Here is a 16,331-nt window from a genome sequence, read left to right on the forward strand (position 1 = left end):
TCTTCCAGCTTGTTTCAGTTTGCAGTTGCACTAATCTTGGTTACTAAATCCTCTTGCCACAAAGGCTTCACCCAAAGTGACAAACTGAAGAATGTTTGCACCATACTAACCAATGGACTTCCTCATGCCTGTTTGTCTGGATAAGATTGTATGCTCCACTGAAGTGTGTAATTTGTGCAGTCTTGAATGTTACTGTTCAAGACAGTAATCTGTTGAACACTGTAGGTTTTTCCCCCATTCTGTGCTTCCGCACCTTTGTTAGAATTGCTTTGTTACTGATTACCAATGTCTCCACCTTTAACACAGTTTCAGCTGCTTCATCCATACAGCTAGTTATTAATATTAGTATATCTTATCTGACTATTAATTATTTTATATATGCCCCTTGTCCTTTGTTTGGTAAACCTTATCGATAGTACTGGCTTATATAAATGCTCAAAACACGAGCAACCATATGACAATTTTCACAACTTCTGGATTTGTCACGATGATGCAGGTAAACTTTATTTTAATTAATTTTCAAATAGTGGAGTTGGGTACTCACATTTAAATATTCAATTTAAAGATGTTCAACTTGTAAAATATTTTTGCTTTTATTAGAGTTATATCAAATTCCTGTCATCATGAAAGACAAGGATTCAGAGATTGCTATTGTTGGCATAGGATGTAATTTCCCTGGAGGTAAGAATATTAAACAAAAAACATTCACTTATACCAAACTTTCAGCAAGCAAATTTTTGTATATGCATTGTGTTTTGTGTACACAAATGAAATCTGCCTGTTGTAGGTGAGGGGCTCGATAATTTCTGGAATGTCTTGCTTGAGGGAAAGAACTGTGCAGTGCAGATACCATTTGAGAGGTTTGACCAGAACGAATGGTGTGATCAAGATGACAATAAGGCAGGAAAGTCACGGACAACGAAAGCTGCATTTGCTGATGGGTAAGCCTTGCAGTCTAGCACAAAGATGCATATGGATTTTTTTTAATGTTGAAATTTATTAAGAGGCAGTAAACTGCAGCAATTTAGCAGGTCACTTATCAATTATAATGTGGTTTCTTTACGGTCTGCTTCATTTCCTATCACCCTAAAATGTAAACAAGCATCTACACTGTATATCTATAGTGACTTTAGATACTGACCATGAAATATCTTTCATTTAAACTATGAATCAATAGCTGTTTTCTTTTTCAAGAAGGAAACGTGGTGGGTAAACATTGCCATTATCCTGTCTTTTAATAATCTGTTATATGAATAAAGCTTCTTGTTAGTTAGTTGTTTTGAAATTGTTTAAAACAGCACAATCTATCAGAAACTAATTAACTGCCCTTAATGTTGTATTCTATAACATCATATACATGCTCATAGAATGTAGAGATATTCAGTCGCAGCCACTTAACATTCAACTACATCTGACTCACAGATTCAATGAGTTTGATCAGCGATTCTTTGGCATCACCGATGCTGAGATGGAACAGATGGATCCACAGCACAAGATGCTTCTGCACTGTACTTATAGGGCACTGGAGAATGCTGGGATACCCATGGAGAAGGCCAGTGGGAGCAGAACAGGAGTTTTTCTGGGTAATGACAAAACATGATTTGATTATTAACAGTGATGTATTTTGTGTACTATAGTAATAGTTACTTAAGAATAACATTAACATGCTTTCATATATATATATATATATATATATATATATATATATATATATATATAAACCCAGTACTTCTACATGTTGTTTCAGGTCTGATGAACAGAGACTATGAACTCACCATGGCCAATGTCAATCCTGTTATCATTAACCACTGCACTGGAACTGGTATAGCCATGAGTATTGCTGCCAACAGAATCTCTTATACCTTCAACTTTACTGGACCTTCTTTAGCCATTGACTGTGCCTGCTCCTCATCACTTGTTGCCCTTCATTTAGCCTGTCAAGCCATAAGACAAGGTAAAATAACTCAAAAATGAACATACAGTCAACTCCAGAATTATAGACACCATTCATGAACATGTGCATAAATATTTAAACTCAATAATGTACATAATATAAGTTTTAAAGGATAAGGTACATTGGTGCTTGAAAGTTTGTGAACCCTTTAGAATTTTCTATATTTCTGCATAAATATGACTGAAAACATCATCAGATTTTCACACAAGTCCTAAAAGTAGATAAAGAGAACCCAGTGAAACAAATGAGACAAAAATATTATACTTGGTCATTTATTTATTGAAGAAAATGATCCAATATTACATATCTGTGAGTGGCAAAAGTATGTGAACCTCTAGGATTAGCAGTTAATTTGAAGGTGAAATTAGAGTCAGGTGTTTTCAATCAATGGGATGACAATCAGGTGTGAGTGGGCATGCTGTTTTATTTAAAGAACAGGGATCTATCAAAGTCTGATCTTCACAACACATGTTTGTGGAAGTGTATCATGGCACGAACAAAGGAGATTTCTGAGGACCTCAGAAAAAGTGTTGTTGATGCTCATCAGGCTGGAAAAGGTTACAAAACCATCTCTAAAGAGTTTGGACTCCACCAATCCACAGTCAGACAGATTGTGTGCAAATGGAGAAAATTCAAGACCATTGTTACCCTCCCCAGGAGGACTAACAAAGATCACTCCAATAGCAAGGCGTGTAATAATCGGTGAGGTCACAAAGGACCCCAGTGTAACTTCTAAGCAACTGAAGGCCTCTCTCACATTGGCTAATATTAATGTTTATGAGTCCACCATCAGGAGAACACTGAACAACAATGGTGTGCATGGCAGGGTTGCAAGGAGAAAGCCACTGCTCTCCAAAAAGAACATTGCTGCTCATCTGCAGTTTGCTAAAGATCATGTGGACAAGCCAGAAGGCTATTGGAAAAAAATTTTTCTTGGTGGATGAGACCAAAATAGAATTCTTTGGTTTAAATGAGAAGTGTTACGTTTGGAGAAAGGAAAACACTGCATTCCAGCATAAGAACCTTATCCCATCTGTGAAACATGGTGGTGGTAGTATCATGGTTTGGGCCTGTTTTGCTGCATCTGGGCCAAGACAGCTTGCCATCATTGATGGAACAATGAATTCTGAATTATACCAGCGAATTCTAAAGGAAAATGTCAGGACATCTGTCCATGAACTGAATCTCAAGAGAAGGTGGGTCATGCAGCAAGACAACGACCCTAAGCACACAAGCCATTCTACCAAAGAATGGTTAAAGAAGAATAAAGTTAATGTTTTGGAATGGCCAAGTCAAAGTCCTGACCTTAATCCAATCAAAATGTTGTGGAAGGACCTGAAGCGAGCAGTTCATTTGAAGAAACCCACCAACATCCCAGAGTTGAAGCTGTTCTGTATGGAGGAATGGGCTAAAATTCCTCCAAGCTGGTGTGCAGGACTGATCAACAGTTACCGGAAACGTTTAGTTGCAGTTATTGCTGCACAAGGGGGTCACACCAGATACTGAAAGCAAAGGTTCACATACTTTTGCCACTCACAGATATGTAATATTGGATCATTTTCCTCAATAAATAAATGACCAAGTATAATATTTTTGTCTCCTTTGTTTAACTGGGTTCTCTTTATCTACTTTTAGGACTTGTGTGAAAATCTGATGATGTTTTAGGTCATATTTATGCAGAAATATTGAAAATTCTAAAGGGCTCACAAACTTTCAAGCACCACTGTAGCTGTAAAATGTTATTTTAGCATGTGCTTAAACATTTTATATATATATTTATTTTATATATATATTTATTTCGGTCATTTTAAGCACATCATAAGTTACAATACTTTCATTTGATCAATGGAATTCTGACCAAAACGGTATAGGCTGAAGCATTGGCTTACTGCGCCTACCCTTTTTACCATACATTTCATTTATATATCAAAAGTAAGTAATGAAGACAAAAAAACAAAAGGAAAAAAATTAGAATGCGAAAACAAAACAACAGATACAGTTATAATAATTTACATTTACAGAGAAAAGAAAGAAAAAACAAAACCAAAAGTACTTAACAAGACCTCACGAGGTATCATCTTCCACTGTATGCTATTATTTTTATACTAAAATTTAAATACCAAACAGTATAGCCTACTGTTTCAATTTCATATCGCAATTTTTAAAATATATACATATCTTATAGTCTATGTCTCATCTCATTATCTGTAGCCGCTTTATCCTGTTCTACAGGGTCGCAGGCAAGCTGGAGCCTATCCCAGCTGACTACGGGCGAAAGGCGGGGTACACCCTGGACAAGTCGTCAGGTCATCACAGGGCTGACACATAGACACAGACAACCATTCACACCTACGGTCAATTTAGAGTCACCAGTTAACCTAACCTGCATGTCTTTGGACTGTGGGGGAAACCGGAGCACCCGGAGGAAACCCACGCAGACACGGGGAGAACATGCAAACTCTGCACAGAAAGGCCCTCGTCAGCCACTGGGCTCGAACCCGGACCTTCTTGCTGTGAGGTGAAAGTGCTAACCACTACACCACCGTGCCGCCCTAGTCTATGTTTCAGTTATTAATCATACGGTATATTTAAGAGTAATATAATAGCACCCTGGTTATGTATATATTAAATAATACATATTAGCATAGTACATAGAAATAATACACAGTATAGTACCATAGTGTCACTGTATTATTCATCTATAATTATATTTCTGTTTTACTTATTTGTACTAACTGTAATGTTATTATGTTATTATTATTACTTTTATTATTATTTCATACTAATGCTCTGTATTTATCTATTATGTTAGCTTTATACATTTTTTAAAATTTATTAATTGAGCTACACTTTTTTTAGTTCATCTAATTTACTCCTTTAATAGATATACATTTACTTATATATATATATATACACACAGAGTGCCCTCCACAATAATTGGCACCCCTCGTTAAGATGTGTTCTTAGGCTTCTAATAAATTCTTTTTTTTAATAATATAGGACAACAATGAAAAAAAAGAGAAAAATCCAACCTTTAATTCAAGTGCATTTATTCAGTGGGAAAAAAATCCCACATTAAGAAATAACTCTTTTACATGAAATCTTGTGTGCCACAATTATTGGCACCCCTGATGTTAATACTTTGTACAACTCCCTTTTGCCAACAAGACAGTGCTTAATATTCTCTTATAACATTTCACAAGATGGGAGAATACAGAGGGAGGGATATTCGACCATTTCTCTTTGCACAATCTCTCTAAATCATCCAGAGTCCTGGGTTCTCTCCTATGCACTCTCCTCTTCAGCTCACCCCACAGGTTTTCAATTGGGTTGAGGTCTGGGGACTGAGATGGCCATGGGAGGAGCATGATTTTGTGTCTAATGAACCATTTTTGTGTCAATTTGGCCACATGTTTAGGGTCATTATCTTGCTGAAAGACCCAGTGATGACCCATCTTCAGCTTTTGGGCAGAGGCCACCAGATTTTGATTTAAAATGTCCTGGTATTTCAGAGAGTTCATGATGCCATGCACCCTAACAAGGTTCCTGGGGCCTTTGGAAGAGAAACAGGCCCACAGCATCACTGATCCTCCCCCATACTTCACAGTAGGCATGAGGTGCTTTTCCACATACTCATCTTTTGTGATGTATTAGAGTGTTTGTTGCCAAAAAGCTCTCATCTGACCAAAGCACATGGTCCCAGTTGAAGTCCCAGTACTGCTTAGCGAACTCCAGACGTTTACGTTTATGCTTGTAAGTGAGAAAAGGCTTTTTCCATGTATGCCTCCCAAATAGCTTGTTGGCATGTAGATAGCACCTGATGGTTGTTATGGAGACTTTGTGACCCCAAGATGCTACTCTTTGATGCAATTCTCTAACAGTGAGCTTTGGAGAACTTTTTACTTCTCTTACCATCCTCCTCACTGTGTGTGGTGGCAAGATAAACTTGCATCCTCGTCCAGGCTTGTTTGCCACTGTTCCAGTTGTTTTAAACTTCTTGATGATTCCTCTGACTGTAGATATGGGCAGGTGTAGCCGAGTGGCTATTTTCTTGTAGCCATTGCCTGACTTAGGAAGATCGACACACATCTGCCTTACTTGAATGGTGTGTTCTCTTGTCTTTCCCATGTTGAAGAGTGGATAAGAGAAATAGGCCTCTGTGTCACATCATATTTATACCCCAGGGAAACAGGATGTGATGAATTACTAATTAAAGGTTCCTAGATACTCTGATCAACTTTATAAACTACAGTAGAAATGACAGAAATGCTTCAATTACATTTATTTTCTAGGAATTGTTATGGGTGCCCATAATTGTGGAACAGGTGATTTTATGAAAAATAATGATTTCTTAGTCAGGGATTTTTTTTTTAATTACTTGAGTTAAGGGTTACATTTTTCTACAATTTTCAATGTGAGATTATGCTTATGCAATAAAAATTGAATTTATTTTAAGGCTTTTAACACATCATAACCACATTTTATATATATATATATATATATATATATATATATATATATATATATATATATATATATATATATATATAATCTGCTTAATAGTCTTTGGACCGTGAGCTAGCCTAGTGTCTGCCTCTTGACTGGGGGATCATGAGTTCTACTCATAGTTGGGTCATACCAAAGACCATCATAAAAATGGTACCTACTGCCATCTGGCAAGGCACGCTGCAATACAGATGTGAGTAGGTTACCAAACTCTCGTGGTTACCAGAGGACTAGCCCCCCACTGTAACCCTAGCTATATAATAGGCGAGAGGCCAAGGGCTATAGAAACAGAGCTCAACATCACCCAATGCATCTCAAAACACTGGTTAGTACTGTGACAGGAGACTGCCTGGGAAGACCAGGTCCTGGCACAGGAGGGACTTTTACTTTTTTTTATAGTCTTTGGTTTATGCATGTAGCCCATCCTTTTCAATTCAGGCCACAGGTTAGAAATAGAGTTTAAATCTAAATAATGACAGCTCATTGACATATAGTGATGTCATGGTCTGAAATTATTTGTGTTGATCACTTGACCACAAGCCACAAAACAGCCCCAAAGCTCTAACAGCCCACCAGTAGTGGATATCATTTGTTTTCTTTTTTTTGCTTGTTTTTTGGTTGAAAGCTCTTTGGTTTTCTTTGTAGTGATGGATGACAAATGGATACATCTGTATCCATAGTCAGCAAAACAAGGCATGGTCAAAGGGACAATAATTCCTGAAGACTAAGAGAAAAATATTTTCAAGGATGACAATTTATTTTTTATCAATTTAAGGGATGGCAGGGATCTATCTATCTATCTATCTATCTATCTATCTATCTATCTATCTATCTATCTATCTATCTATCTATCTATCTATCTATCTAAATAAATCATCATTTAGGTCACAAAAATAGTGTATGTGTGTGTGTGTGTGTGTGTCCTACTAGAATATTTAGAGTTATAATGAGTTATTTGGCTATTATTCTTTATTAAAGTTAGTTTGACTGTGTTTTTAACAGGAGACTGTGAAATGGCTGTATTTGGTGGTGTGAACTGCATTTTTCAGCCAAGAGTATTTGTGGCTCTCAGCAAGGCAAAGATGATCTCACCTGATGGAACCAGCAAACCATTCTCCAACACAGCCGATGGCTATGGCAGGGGTGAAGGCTGTGGTGTCATCCTGTTGAAGCCTCTGGAAAAGGTATTTCACTGCATAAAAAAAAGATACCCAAGACATACAGTATCTTGTAAAAGTATTCATCCCCCTTGGTGTTTGTCTTGTCTTGTCACATTACAAACTGGAATTAAAATGGATTCTTGAGGGGTTAGCACCATTTGATTTACACAACATGCCTACCACTTTAAAGGTGCAAATTGTTTTTTTTTTTTTATTGTGACACAAACAATAATTAACATGAAAAAGCAGAACTCTGGAGTGTGCATAGGTACCCCCCCCCCCCCCCCCCCCCCCCAAAAAAAAAAATCAATACTTTGTAGAGCCACCTTTTGCTACAATTACAGCTGCTAGTCTCTTGGGGTATGTCTCTATTAGCTTAGCACATCTAGCCACTGGGAATTTTGCCCATTCCTCAACCAAAACTACTCTAACTCCTTCAAGTTAGATGGGTTGAGTTGGTGTACAGCAATCTTCAAGTTATGCTACAGATTCTCAATTGGATTGAGGTCTGGGCTTTGATTAGGCCATTCCAAAACATTTAAATGTTTCCCTTTAAACCACTCCAGTGTCGCTTTAGTGGTATGTTTAGGTTCATTGTCCTGCTGGAACGTGAACGTGAACATGAAGTCTCAGCCCTCTGGCTGACTCAAACAGGTTTTCCTTCAGAATTGCCCTGTATTTAGTGCCATCCAGCTTTCCTTCAGTCCTGACCAGCTTTCCTGTCCCTGCAGATGAAAAATATCCCCACAGCATGATGCTGCCACCACCATGCTTCACTGTAGGAATGGTGTTCTCAGGGTGTTGGGTTTCCGCCACACATGGCATTTCCCATGATGGCCAAAAAGATCAATTTTAGTCTCATTTGACCAGAGAATCTTCTTCCATGTGTTTGGGGAGTCTGCCACATGCAGTTGGGCAAACTCCAAGCATGTTTTCTTAAGCAATGGCTTTTGTTTCTGGTCACTCTTCCATAAAGCCCCGCTCTGTGGAGTGTATGGCTTAAAGTGATCCTATGGACAGATACTCCCATCTCTGCTGTGGATATTTGCAGCTCCTTCGGTGTTATCTTTGGTGTCTTTGTTGCATCTCTGATTAATGCCCTCCTTGCCTGGTCTGTGAGTTTTGGTGGGCGGCCTTCTCTTATCAGGTTTGTAGTGGTGCCATATTCTTTCCATTTTGTTGTAATGGATTTAATGTTGCTCCCTGGGATATTTTTTATAAGTTTGGGATATTTTTTATAACCCAACCCTGATCTATACTTCTCCACAATATTGTCTCTGACTTGTTTGGAGTGCTTCTTGGTTTTCATGTTGATTGCTTAGTAGTGTTGCAGAGTCAGGGTCCTTCCAGAACAGGTTGATTTATACAGACATCATATGACAGATCATGTGACACTCTGATTGCACACAGGTGGATCTTAATCAGCTAATTATGTGACTTATGAAGTGAATTGGTTGGACCAGCTCTTATTTCATATGAAAGGGGGTGAATACCTATGCACACTCCATATTTCTGTTTTTTCATCTTAATTATTGTTTGTGTCACAATAAAACAACAATTTGCACCTTTAAAGTTGTAGGCATGTTGTGTAAAACAAATGCTGCTAACCCCCCAAAAGTCCATTTTAACTCCAGCTTGTAATGCGACAAAACAGGACAAACACAAATGGGGACGAATACTTTTGCAAGACACTGTACATATTCAACCACAATGATTTTTCATTGTATATAAATAAAAAAATTATGTCCATAATCTGATAGGCTCTACAAGACCGTGATCATATTTGGGGCATTGTATGCAAAACAGCAGTAAATCAAGATGGCCACACCATCACTCCAATCACAAAGCCATCTGTGGTCCAGCAGGAGGAGCTGCTCAAAAGAATCTATTCTACAGGGACCTACCTGTCTGATATCCAGTACTTAGAGGCTCATGGGACTGGGACTCCAGTGGGAGATTCAGTAGAAGCGGACAGCATCTCTAGAGTCATTGCCAAGGCACGACCCCCAGAGGTAGGGCCACTCCCTATTGGCTCAGTTAAGAGTAACATTGGACACACAGAATCTGCAGCAGGAGTGGCAGGACTGATTAAAGTACTTCTGATGATGAAGCATGAAACCATTGTACCTTCAGTGTTCTACTCTGAGGAAAGTTCGAGCATAGATGTTCAGGCTCTCAATCTAAAAATTCCCACCAAAGCTGAGAAATGGGTCACCAGCAGAGGTTCAGTGAGAGTTGCTGGGATAAATAACTTTGGATTTGGAGGCACAAATTCACATGCAGTTGTAAAGCAATATCTTCAGACAAAATCACCAAAAGAAGCTGTTCACAAACAACACAATTTTTTTGTAATTTCTGCAGCATCAGAGAAATCATTGGCAAGGATGATAGAAGACACAGTAGAAAATATCAATGCAAAGAATATAACAGATCTACAAAGCCTAGCATATACTTCTGGCTGTAGGAGGAGTCACTGGAAACATAAATACAGGAAAGCATTTCACACATTATCTTTGACTGATTTGAAAGAGAAACTTATGCATGCTCAAGACAAAAAGAGTGTCCCAGCAAAGAAATATCCAAGACTAGTGTTTGTGTTTTGTGGAAATGGTGTTACTTACAGAGGCATGTGCAAACAGCTCCTAAAAGAGGAATCTATTTTCATGGAGAAAATAAGAGAGATTGAGGACCTTTTCCAAAGTTACATGAAAATTGGGTTAGTTGAGTTACTGGAGAGTGAGTCTGAACCTGAGGTTGGTTTCTCAGAACCAGAAATTATTCAGCCTCTCCTCTTTGCCATACAGATTGCCATTGCTAATCTGCTAATGCACTGGGGAATTAGACCTGATGCTGTTCTTGGACATTCTGTTGGAGAGGTTGCTGCAGCTCATTGCTCTGGTCTGTTGTCACTTGAGGATGCAGTAAAGGTGATCTGCTATCGCAGCAGATTGCAGAGTAGAGTAACTGGAGGGAAAATGCTGGTTGTCAGCAACATGCCTGTATCAAACATGTTGAAACTCCTTCCTTCTTACTCTGGAAGGATTTGCTTGGCAGCACAAAACAGCCCTCAGTCATGCACACTTTCAGGAGATGAAGATGCTATTGATTGTTTGCACAAGAGCTTAAGCAATTTACCTGATGGCAAAAATTTGTTCCTGCATGTTTTGGATGTGCCAGCTGCTTATCATAGTCACATGATGGATCCTATTCTGGATGAAGTAGAGAATAGTATAGGCCAATTACATGCACAGAACATGGTGACAGAATTATTCTCAACAGTGTCAGGAGAAAAGGCGTGTCCAACTGATTTTGTTAATGGTAAATACTGGGCAAGAAACATTCGAGAACCAGTTGCTTTTGAACAAGCGCTAAAATCAGTTCAACAGACCAAGAATGCAATATTTGTTGAGATTGGCCCAAGAAGGGCTTTGCAGAGAAACATCATTGAGACTTTAGGGAGTGACACAGTGGTACTCTCTTCAGTGCAGCCAGATAAAGATGTTGAGACAATGTTGACTGTTGTATCTAAGCTATTTGAAGTGGGAGTCAATATTGATTGGGACCAGTTCTACAAAGGCTGTGAGATGGAACCAATTCCTTTTCCAAGGTATCAGTTTGACAGTGTGAAGAAAGATGTGCTTACTGAAGCAACCCTCTCTGGTGACAGTAGTATCCATCCTGTAATTACACAGTTAAGTAAAAATGGCTTGGATTTCAGGTGTGGCCTCTCCTCTGGGGCACTGTCTTATCTGTATGATCATAAACACCAAGGGGTTGCCATTGTCCCTGGGGCATTTTATGTTGAATTAGGCTTAGCAGCTGTCATGACAAGTGTAAAACCAAAAATGCCCCTCAGCTCTTTGCAGCTCAGTATAAAGTTTCACACTCCATGTGTTTTGTCACAGAATACACCTGATGTGAAAGTACGATTAGATCCAACTGAAAGTACAGCAGGGCATAGCTTTCAGTTCAAGGTGCACTCTTTGTCAGTAAACTATGCATCAGGGAAAGTTGAGTCTACACAGACAAGACTGCCCGAAGAGTCATACATTTCACTAAACTGTGTCTTTAAAAGATGCCAGTCTGTTGTGAGTTCTGAGGAGTTCTATAAGAACCTATCTTTGGGTGGATTTCAGTATGGTCCCGTTTTCAAAAATACGGGAAATGTTTATTATGGAGAGGAACTTGGAGAAGCATACTCACTTGTTACTGTTCATAATGAGATATTGCCCCAACTGCATGACTACTACATTCATCCTGTAGTCTTAGACTATCTCATGCAGCTTGTTCCTGTCACAGGAACATATCATTTCTTGGGAAGGCCTGGATTTCCATCACAAATAGGCAGCCTGACTGTGTTTGAACCATTGCAGAAGGAGATGGTTGTGTATTTGAGAGCAACACATATGGGAACTGAGGAACTTATCGTTTGTGGTTGTTTTACTGACAAAGACGGCAGGGTTTTGGTTGAACTCAAGGATGTAATCATTACCTACTTAGGGAATCGCTCTCGTGTTGTAGAGGAGTATTTTTATCACAACAGTTACAGTGTAGTTTCAGAGAATGACAACTTCTCAACACCGACATCAATGGTTTTTGATGATCGGTTAGGAATTTCTACAGGCCTACAAAACTACTTAGACCCAGCATCAAAATACATTTCCTCCACACATATCAAAGTACTGATAGAACATGGATTTGAAGTTTTTCTGTCTGACCTGAACATCCAAAACATCAATACAAACATCCAGGAAGTGTTGTTTATGTGGGGTGAAGCAGATTTAAACTCGCACAAACCAGAAAATGTGTTAGAATGCATGGCAAATTGTTGTGAGATTTTCCGGAAAATTGTTGCAGGCCTCAAGTCAATGCATTTCAAAAACTCCATCAGGGTAGTAACCTACCGGTCATCAGGAACCACAGTAGACCACATCAATCCTGGTTTTGTACTGTCTGGAATGACAAGAGCATGTGCAGCTGAATTGTCAGACCTCTCTTTTCAGTTGATAGACATTGATTCTACGAAAGACATTAAAGCCTTGGCTGAGATCATCAGATCATACCCTTGCAGCAAATACCCAGAGCTAGTCATAAAAAATGGCCAGATTCTAAAGCCTCAGATTACTCGCACACCAATCTTAGACTGCTTACATCAAAGGGTCCACAAATCACAGTATGAAAGTTTTATCTTGCAAACCTCTGATGCCTACAGAGTGACAAGCCTATCAGCAGTTGTTTCTGATGAATGTCCTGAACCTATTCAAGGAAAAAATGTGGAGGTCCAGCTCTGTAAAATATGCATGCACTCCTCAGACTATTTTCCAGTCAGTCTGTCTGATCTTAAATTTGGTCAGACTTTGTACTGGAACAAGCACACCTCTCAGAACCACAAACTTTTAGTGCTTGACTTCAGTGGAATTGTTACAGCTATGGGAAAAGATGTGAAAGAACTGAAAGTGGGAGACCATATAGTCTCCTGCTACCCTGTTGCTGCCTGTGGCAAAGTTGTTATTCCAGCAGATGCATGTTACAAAACAAAGCAACTTCCATGTTTTAAGGACACACCCTGTGTATCTTACTTTATACTGGCGTGGGAGATCTTGCACTGTGCCCTACCTAAGGCCAGACACCAGAAGTTAGGCATTTTCTCAGCTATCCCAGACTCAGTTCTGGTGAAAATCTTAACGGTCACAGCAGTCAAATCAGGTTGGAGCGTCACTGTAGCCAAAAACACTGATCAAATGTCTCGTGATTTCAGCGAGATGGCAGGAATTGTGTTTCTGCCTCCGTATGATGAAACTGTCATTACGAAAGCAAGTCAAATTCCAAGTGTTCAAGACATTATTCTTGTTTCTGACAACCAGCCAAACACCTGTGTCACTCAGCTTGCTTTTAGAGGTCAAAATAATGAGGTTCATATGAAAATCCTTTTCACATCGAGTCTCATGCAAAAGCAGTCAATTCGAGCACGGAAATCGCACGTGCTTCATTGGCTAAAACACATGCATTTGGACAGAAGATTTGCCACTTTTGAAAAGAAAACCATTCTGAATTCAAAACTAGAAAAAATTGATTGCTTGCCCTCAGAATCATACTTCAGATGTCAGACCATGCCAGTGGTGGTCTTGAGTCCTGACAAAAAAGATGAACCTTCACATATCCCACTGATACCAAAAGCCAAAAAGCTGTTTCAGAAGAATTCTGTTTACATTGTAACTGGTGGTCTATCAGGACTTGGATTTCAGACAGTGAAGTTCATTGCTCAGAGAGGTGGAGGCAATATTGTTATCTTGTCTAGGAGTGGTGCAAATGATCAGATAGAACAGGAGATAAATAATGTAAAAAATCAATGTCAGTGTTTAATCACAAAGTTACAATGTGATGTTTCAGTCTCAGAGCAAGTTCACCAAGCGGTTGCTCAGATCAGTAAACTGTTCCCATCCAAACCAATCAAAGGAGTGTTCCACAGTGCGGTAGTCCTTCATGATGGACTAATTGAAAGCCTAAACAAATCCCTCTATGAGAAAGTCATGAGGCCGAAAGTGAATGGTGTAATTAACCTTCACTATGCCACCAAACACTGTAATCTGGATTATTTTGTGTGCTACTCCTCTGTCTCAGCTTTCCTTGGCAATGCTTCACAGACAAACTATGCTTCTGCCAACTCATTTATGGATGCCTTCTGCCAGTACCGCAGGAATATTGGACTTCCTGGACAGGCAATTAACTGGGGAGCTTTAAATTTGGGTCTCTTGTTAAACCAACACCATTTCCAAAAATTTCTGGAGTCAAAAGGAATGATGATCCTGGAAATGACAGAAATTCATGATAGTCTTGAGCAGTGCCTTTTAATCAACAAATCTCAACAGGTTGTGTGCAAATTCCATTTCAAGAACATTAGATATAATGTTCTGTCTCAAAACAAATCCCTCACCATGCGGTTATCAGCACTGGTAGGGGAAGAACTCAATAAGGCGAAAATGATCAACTCAAAACTTGAGCAGACTAATGCAATCTCTTCACCTAATGAGTATATCAAATCACTGATAAGTGAGAATATTCATGTTGAGCAAGATGAGTTGAGTGATGATATTTGTCTGTCATCACTGGGCATTGATTCCATGTTAGCCATGACACTGCAGAACCTCATCTTCCAAGATAAAGGAGTGAATGTGCCTCTGGTAACACTCCTTGATCCAGAGAAGACACTGTCAGACTTGATTAAAACACTGGAGGAACTTGAAAATGGGGGAACTCAGGAGAGTAGCAATGACTTCCTCCCTGTAGTGGAGACGACAAGCTTCTAGTTATTTATTTCAACAGAAGGTGGATTACATAAGCAAATGTTGACATGCAGCTTATGGCTTTATTTAAATGCTGGTGTTATTGTCTTTTATGCACCATTCTGGATTTATCTTCATTGGGATATTATCAAACTATTGTGCAATACTAAATAATGTTAGTGTTTCTGATGATATTGCAGTTATGTTAGTAAATGTTCTCTGCGCAATGCTATGGCTGTAATATATACTATACTGTATATTTTGAGGTTACGTTATGGGCTGATTTTTGATTGACTATACATACTAGGAAATTATATAGTCATATGCAGTTTGTAGTTAATAGCTGGGTGTTATACTGTATAGCAATATATACTTTTCATATGCAGTGCATGTCAAACCTTTGGAGTTACTTTGCTATTTTTATTATTTTTGACTAATGTATATTTTTCAAATAATCTTAAAGTGGTGAACATGACATTGGGAGTGGGGTGTGTGTGTGTGTGTGTGTGTGTGTGTGTGTGTGTGTGTGTGTGTGTGTGAGAGAGAGAGAGATAATATCTGAACAATAAGCCTGGTGTTCAAAGGGTAAATGACAGGTTTGAGAGAGCCAGTTCCACAGCTGTGATATTTTTCTCCATAAATTATTCCTTGTTGGTCTTCAACATTGTAAGTTATTGAAAATGGACAAAGAAAATGCTTATTTATTAAAATGTTTTGAATGGTAACAGACATCATTCAGAAATGCTGTAGAGGAACTTTAGGTCTCAGCACACTTGCAAAAGTGTAATTCATTAACCGGGATCTAAAACACAGCATGATTTATCTCATCTCATCTCATTATCTGTAGCCACTTTATCCTGTTCTACAGGGTTGCAGGCAAGCTGGAGCCTATCCCAGCTGACTACGGGCGAAAGGCGGGGTACACCCTGGACAAGTCGCCAGGTCATTGCAGGGCTAGCATGATTTATAAATGTATTTAACATCTCCCTTAATTTTTTTTATTTATTGTATGTCCTTTGAACAAACTGTTTGGCTACAGTGTTTTGTTATATTCAGTTGTTTTGATTACACTTGGAACAGAATCACTTATCTAATTTTTAAGTTTGTATTAACTTTGTATTTTTGTTTCTCAATAAATCATTGATGTGAATTATGGACTATTAAAAAGTCATCTGTTTCCCCCTCATTTCTATGAGTGCAGTGAGAGGCAAACAACTGTGTTGGCAATCACATCCCACTTCAAAACTATTCTGAGACAGCAATCCAATCCTATAATCTGAGATTTCCTTTCACATAATTCTGAGTCCTTTGTAAAACAAACAAACAAACAAACAAACAAACAAATAAACAAATGACTGAAATGAGTGATTTTCTTTCATCTGTTCTTAATTTTCTTTCTATTTTCATTGCTTTAAAGGTGAAACAAAG

The 16,331-nt window shown here is 38.7% G+C and overlaps 1 protein-coding gene across 1 annotated transcript; it reads left to right on the plus strand.

The window, feature by feature from the left end:
• Nucleotides 1-623: 623 nt before the first annotated feature.
• fasn2 (fatty acid synthase 2) lies at nt 624-14,927 on the plus strand. The gene is made up of 6 exons (XM_060920829.1): nt 624-681; nt 788-941; nt 1,423-1,583; nt 1,748-1,954; nt 7,463-7,644; nt 9,381-14,927. Exons 1-6 carry the CDS (start codon nt 624-626, stop codon nt 14,925-14,927), a joined length of 6,309 nt encoding a protein of 2,102 aa, XP_060776812.1.
• The last annotated feature ends 1,404 nt before the right edge of the window (nt 14,928-16,331 follow it).

Source organism: Neoarius graeffei, chromosome 5 (assembly GCF_027579695.1).
Source record: "Neoarius graeffei isolate fNeoGra1 chromosome 5, fNeoGra1.pri, whole genome shotgun sequence".
NCBI lineage: Eukaryota > Metazoa > Chordata > Actinopteri > Siluriformes > Ariidae > Neoarius > Neoarius graeffei.

Coding starts and splice junctions, on each gene's coding strand:
- fasn2 (XM_060920829.1), top strand. CDS start 624: ATGAAAGACAAGGATTCAGAGATTGCTATTGTTGGCATAGGATGTAAT. Junction 942..1,422: donor AAAGCTGCATTTGCTGATGG/GTAAGCCTTGCA, acceptor TCTGACTCACAG/ATTCAATGAGTTTGATCAGC. Junction 7,645..9,380: donor TGTTGAAGCCTCTGGAAAAG/GTATTTCACTGC, acceptor ATAATCTGATAG/GCTCTACAAGACCGTGATCA.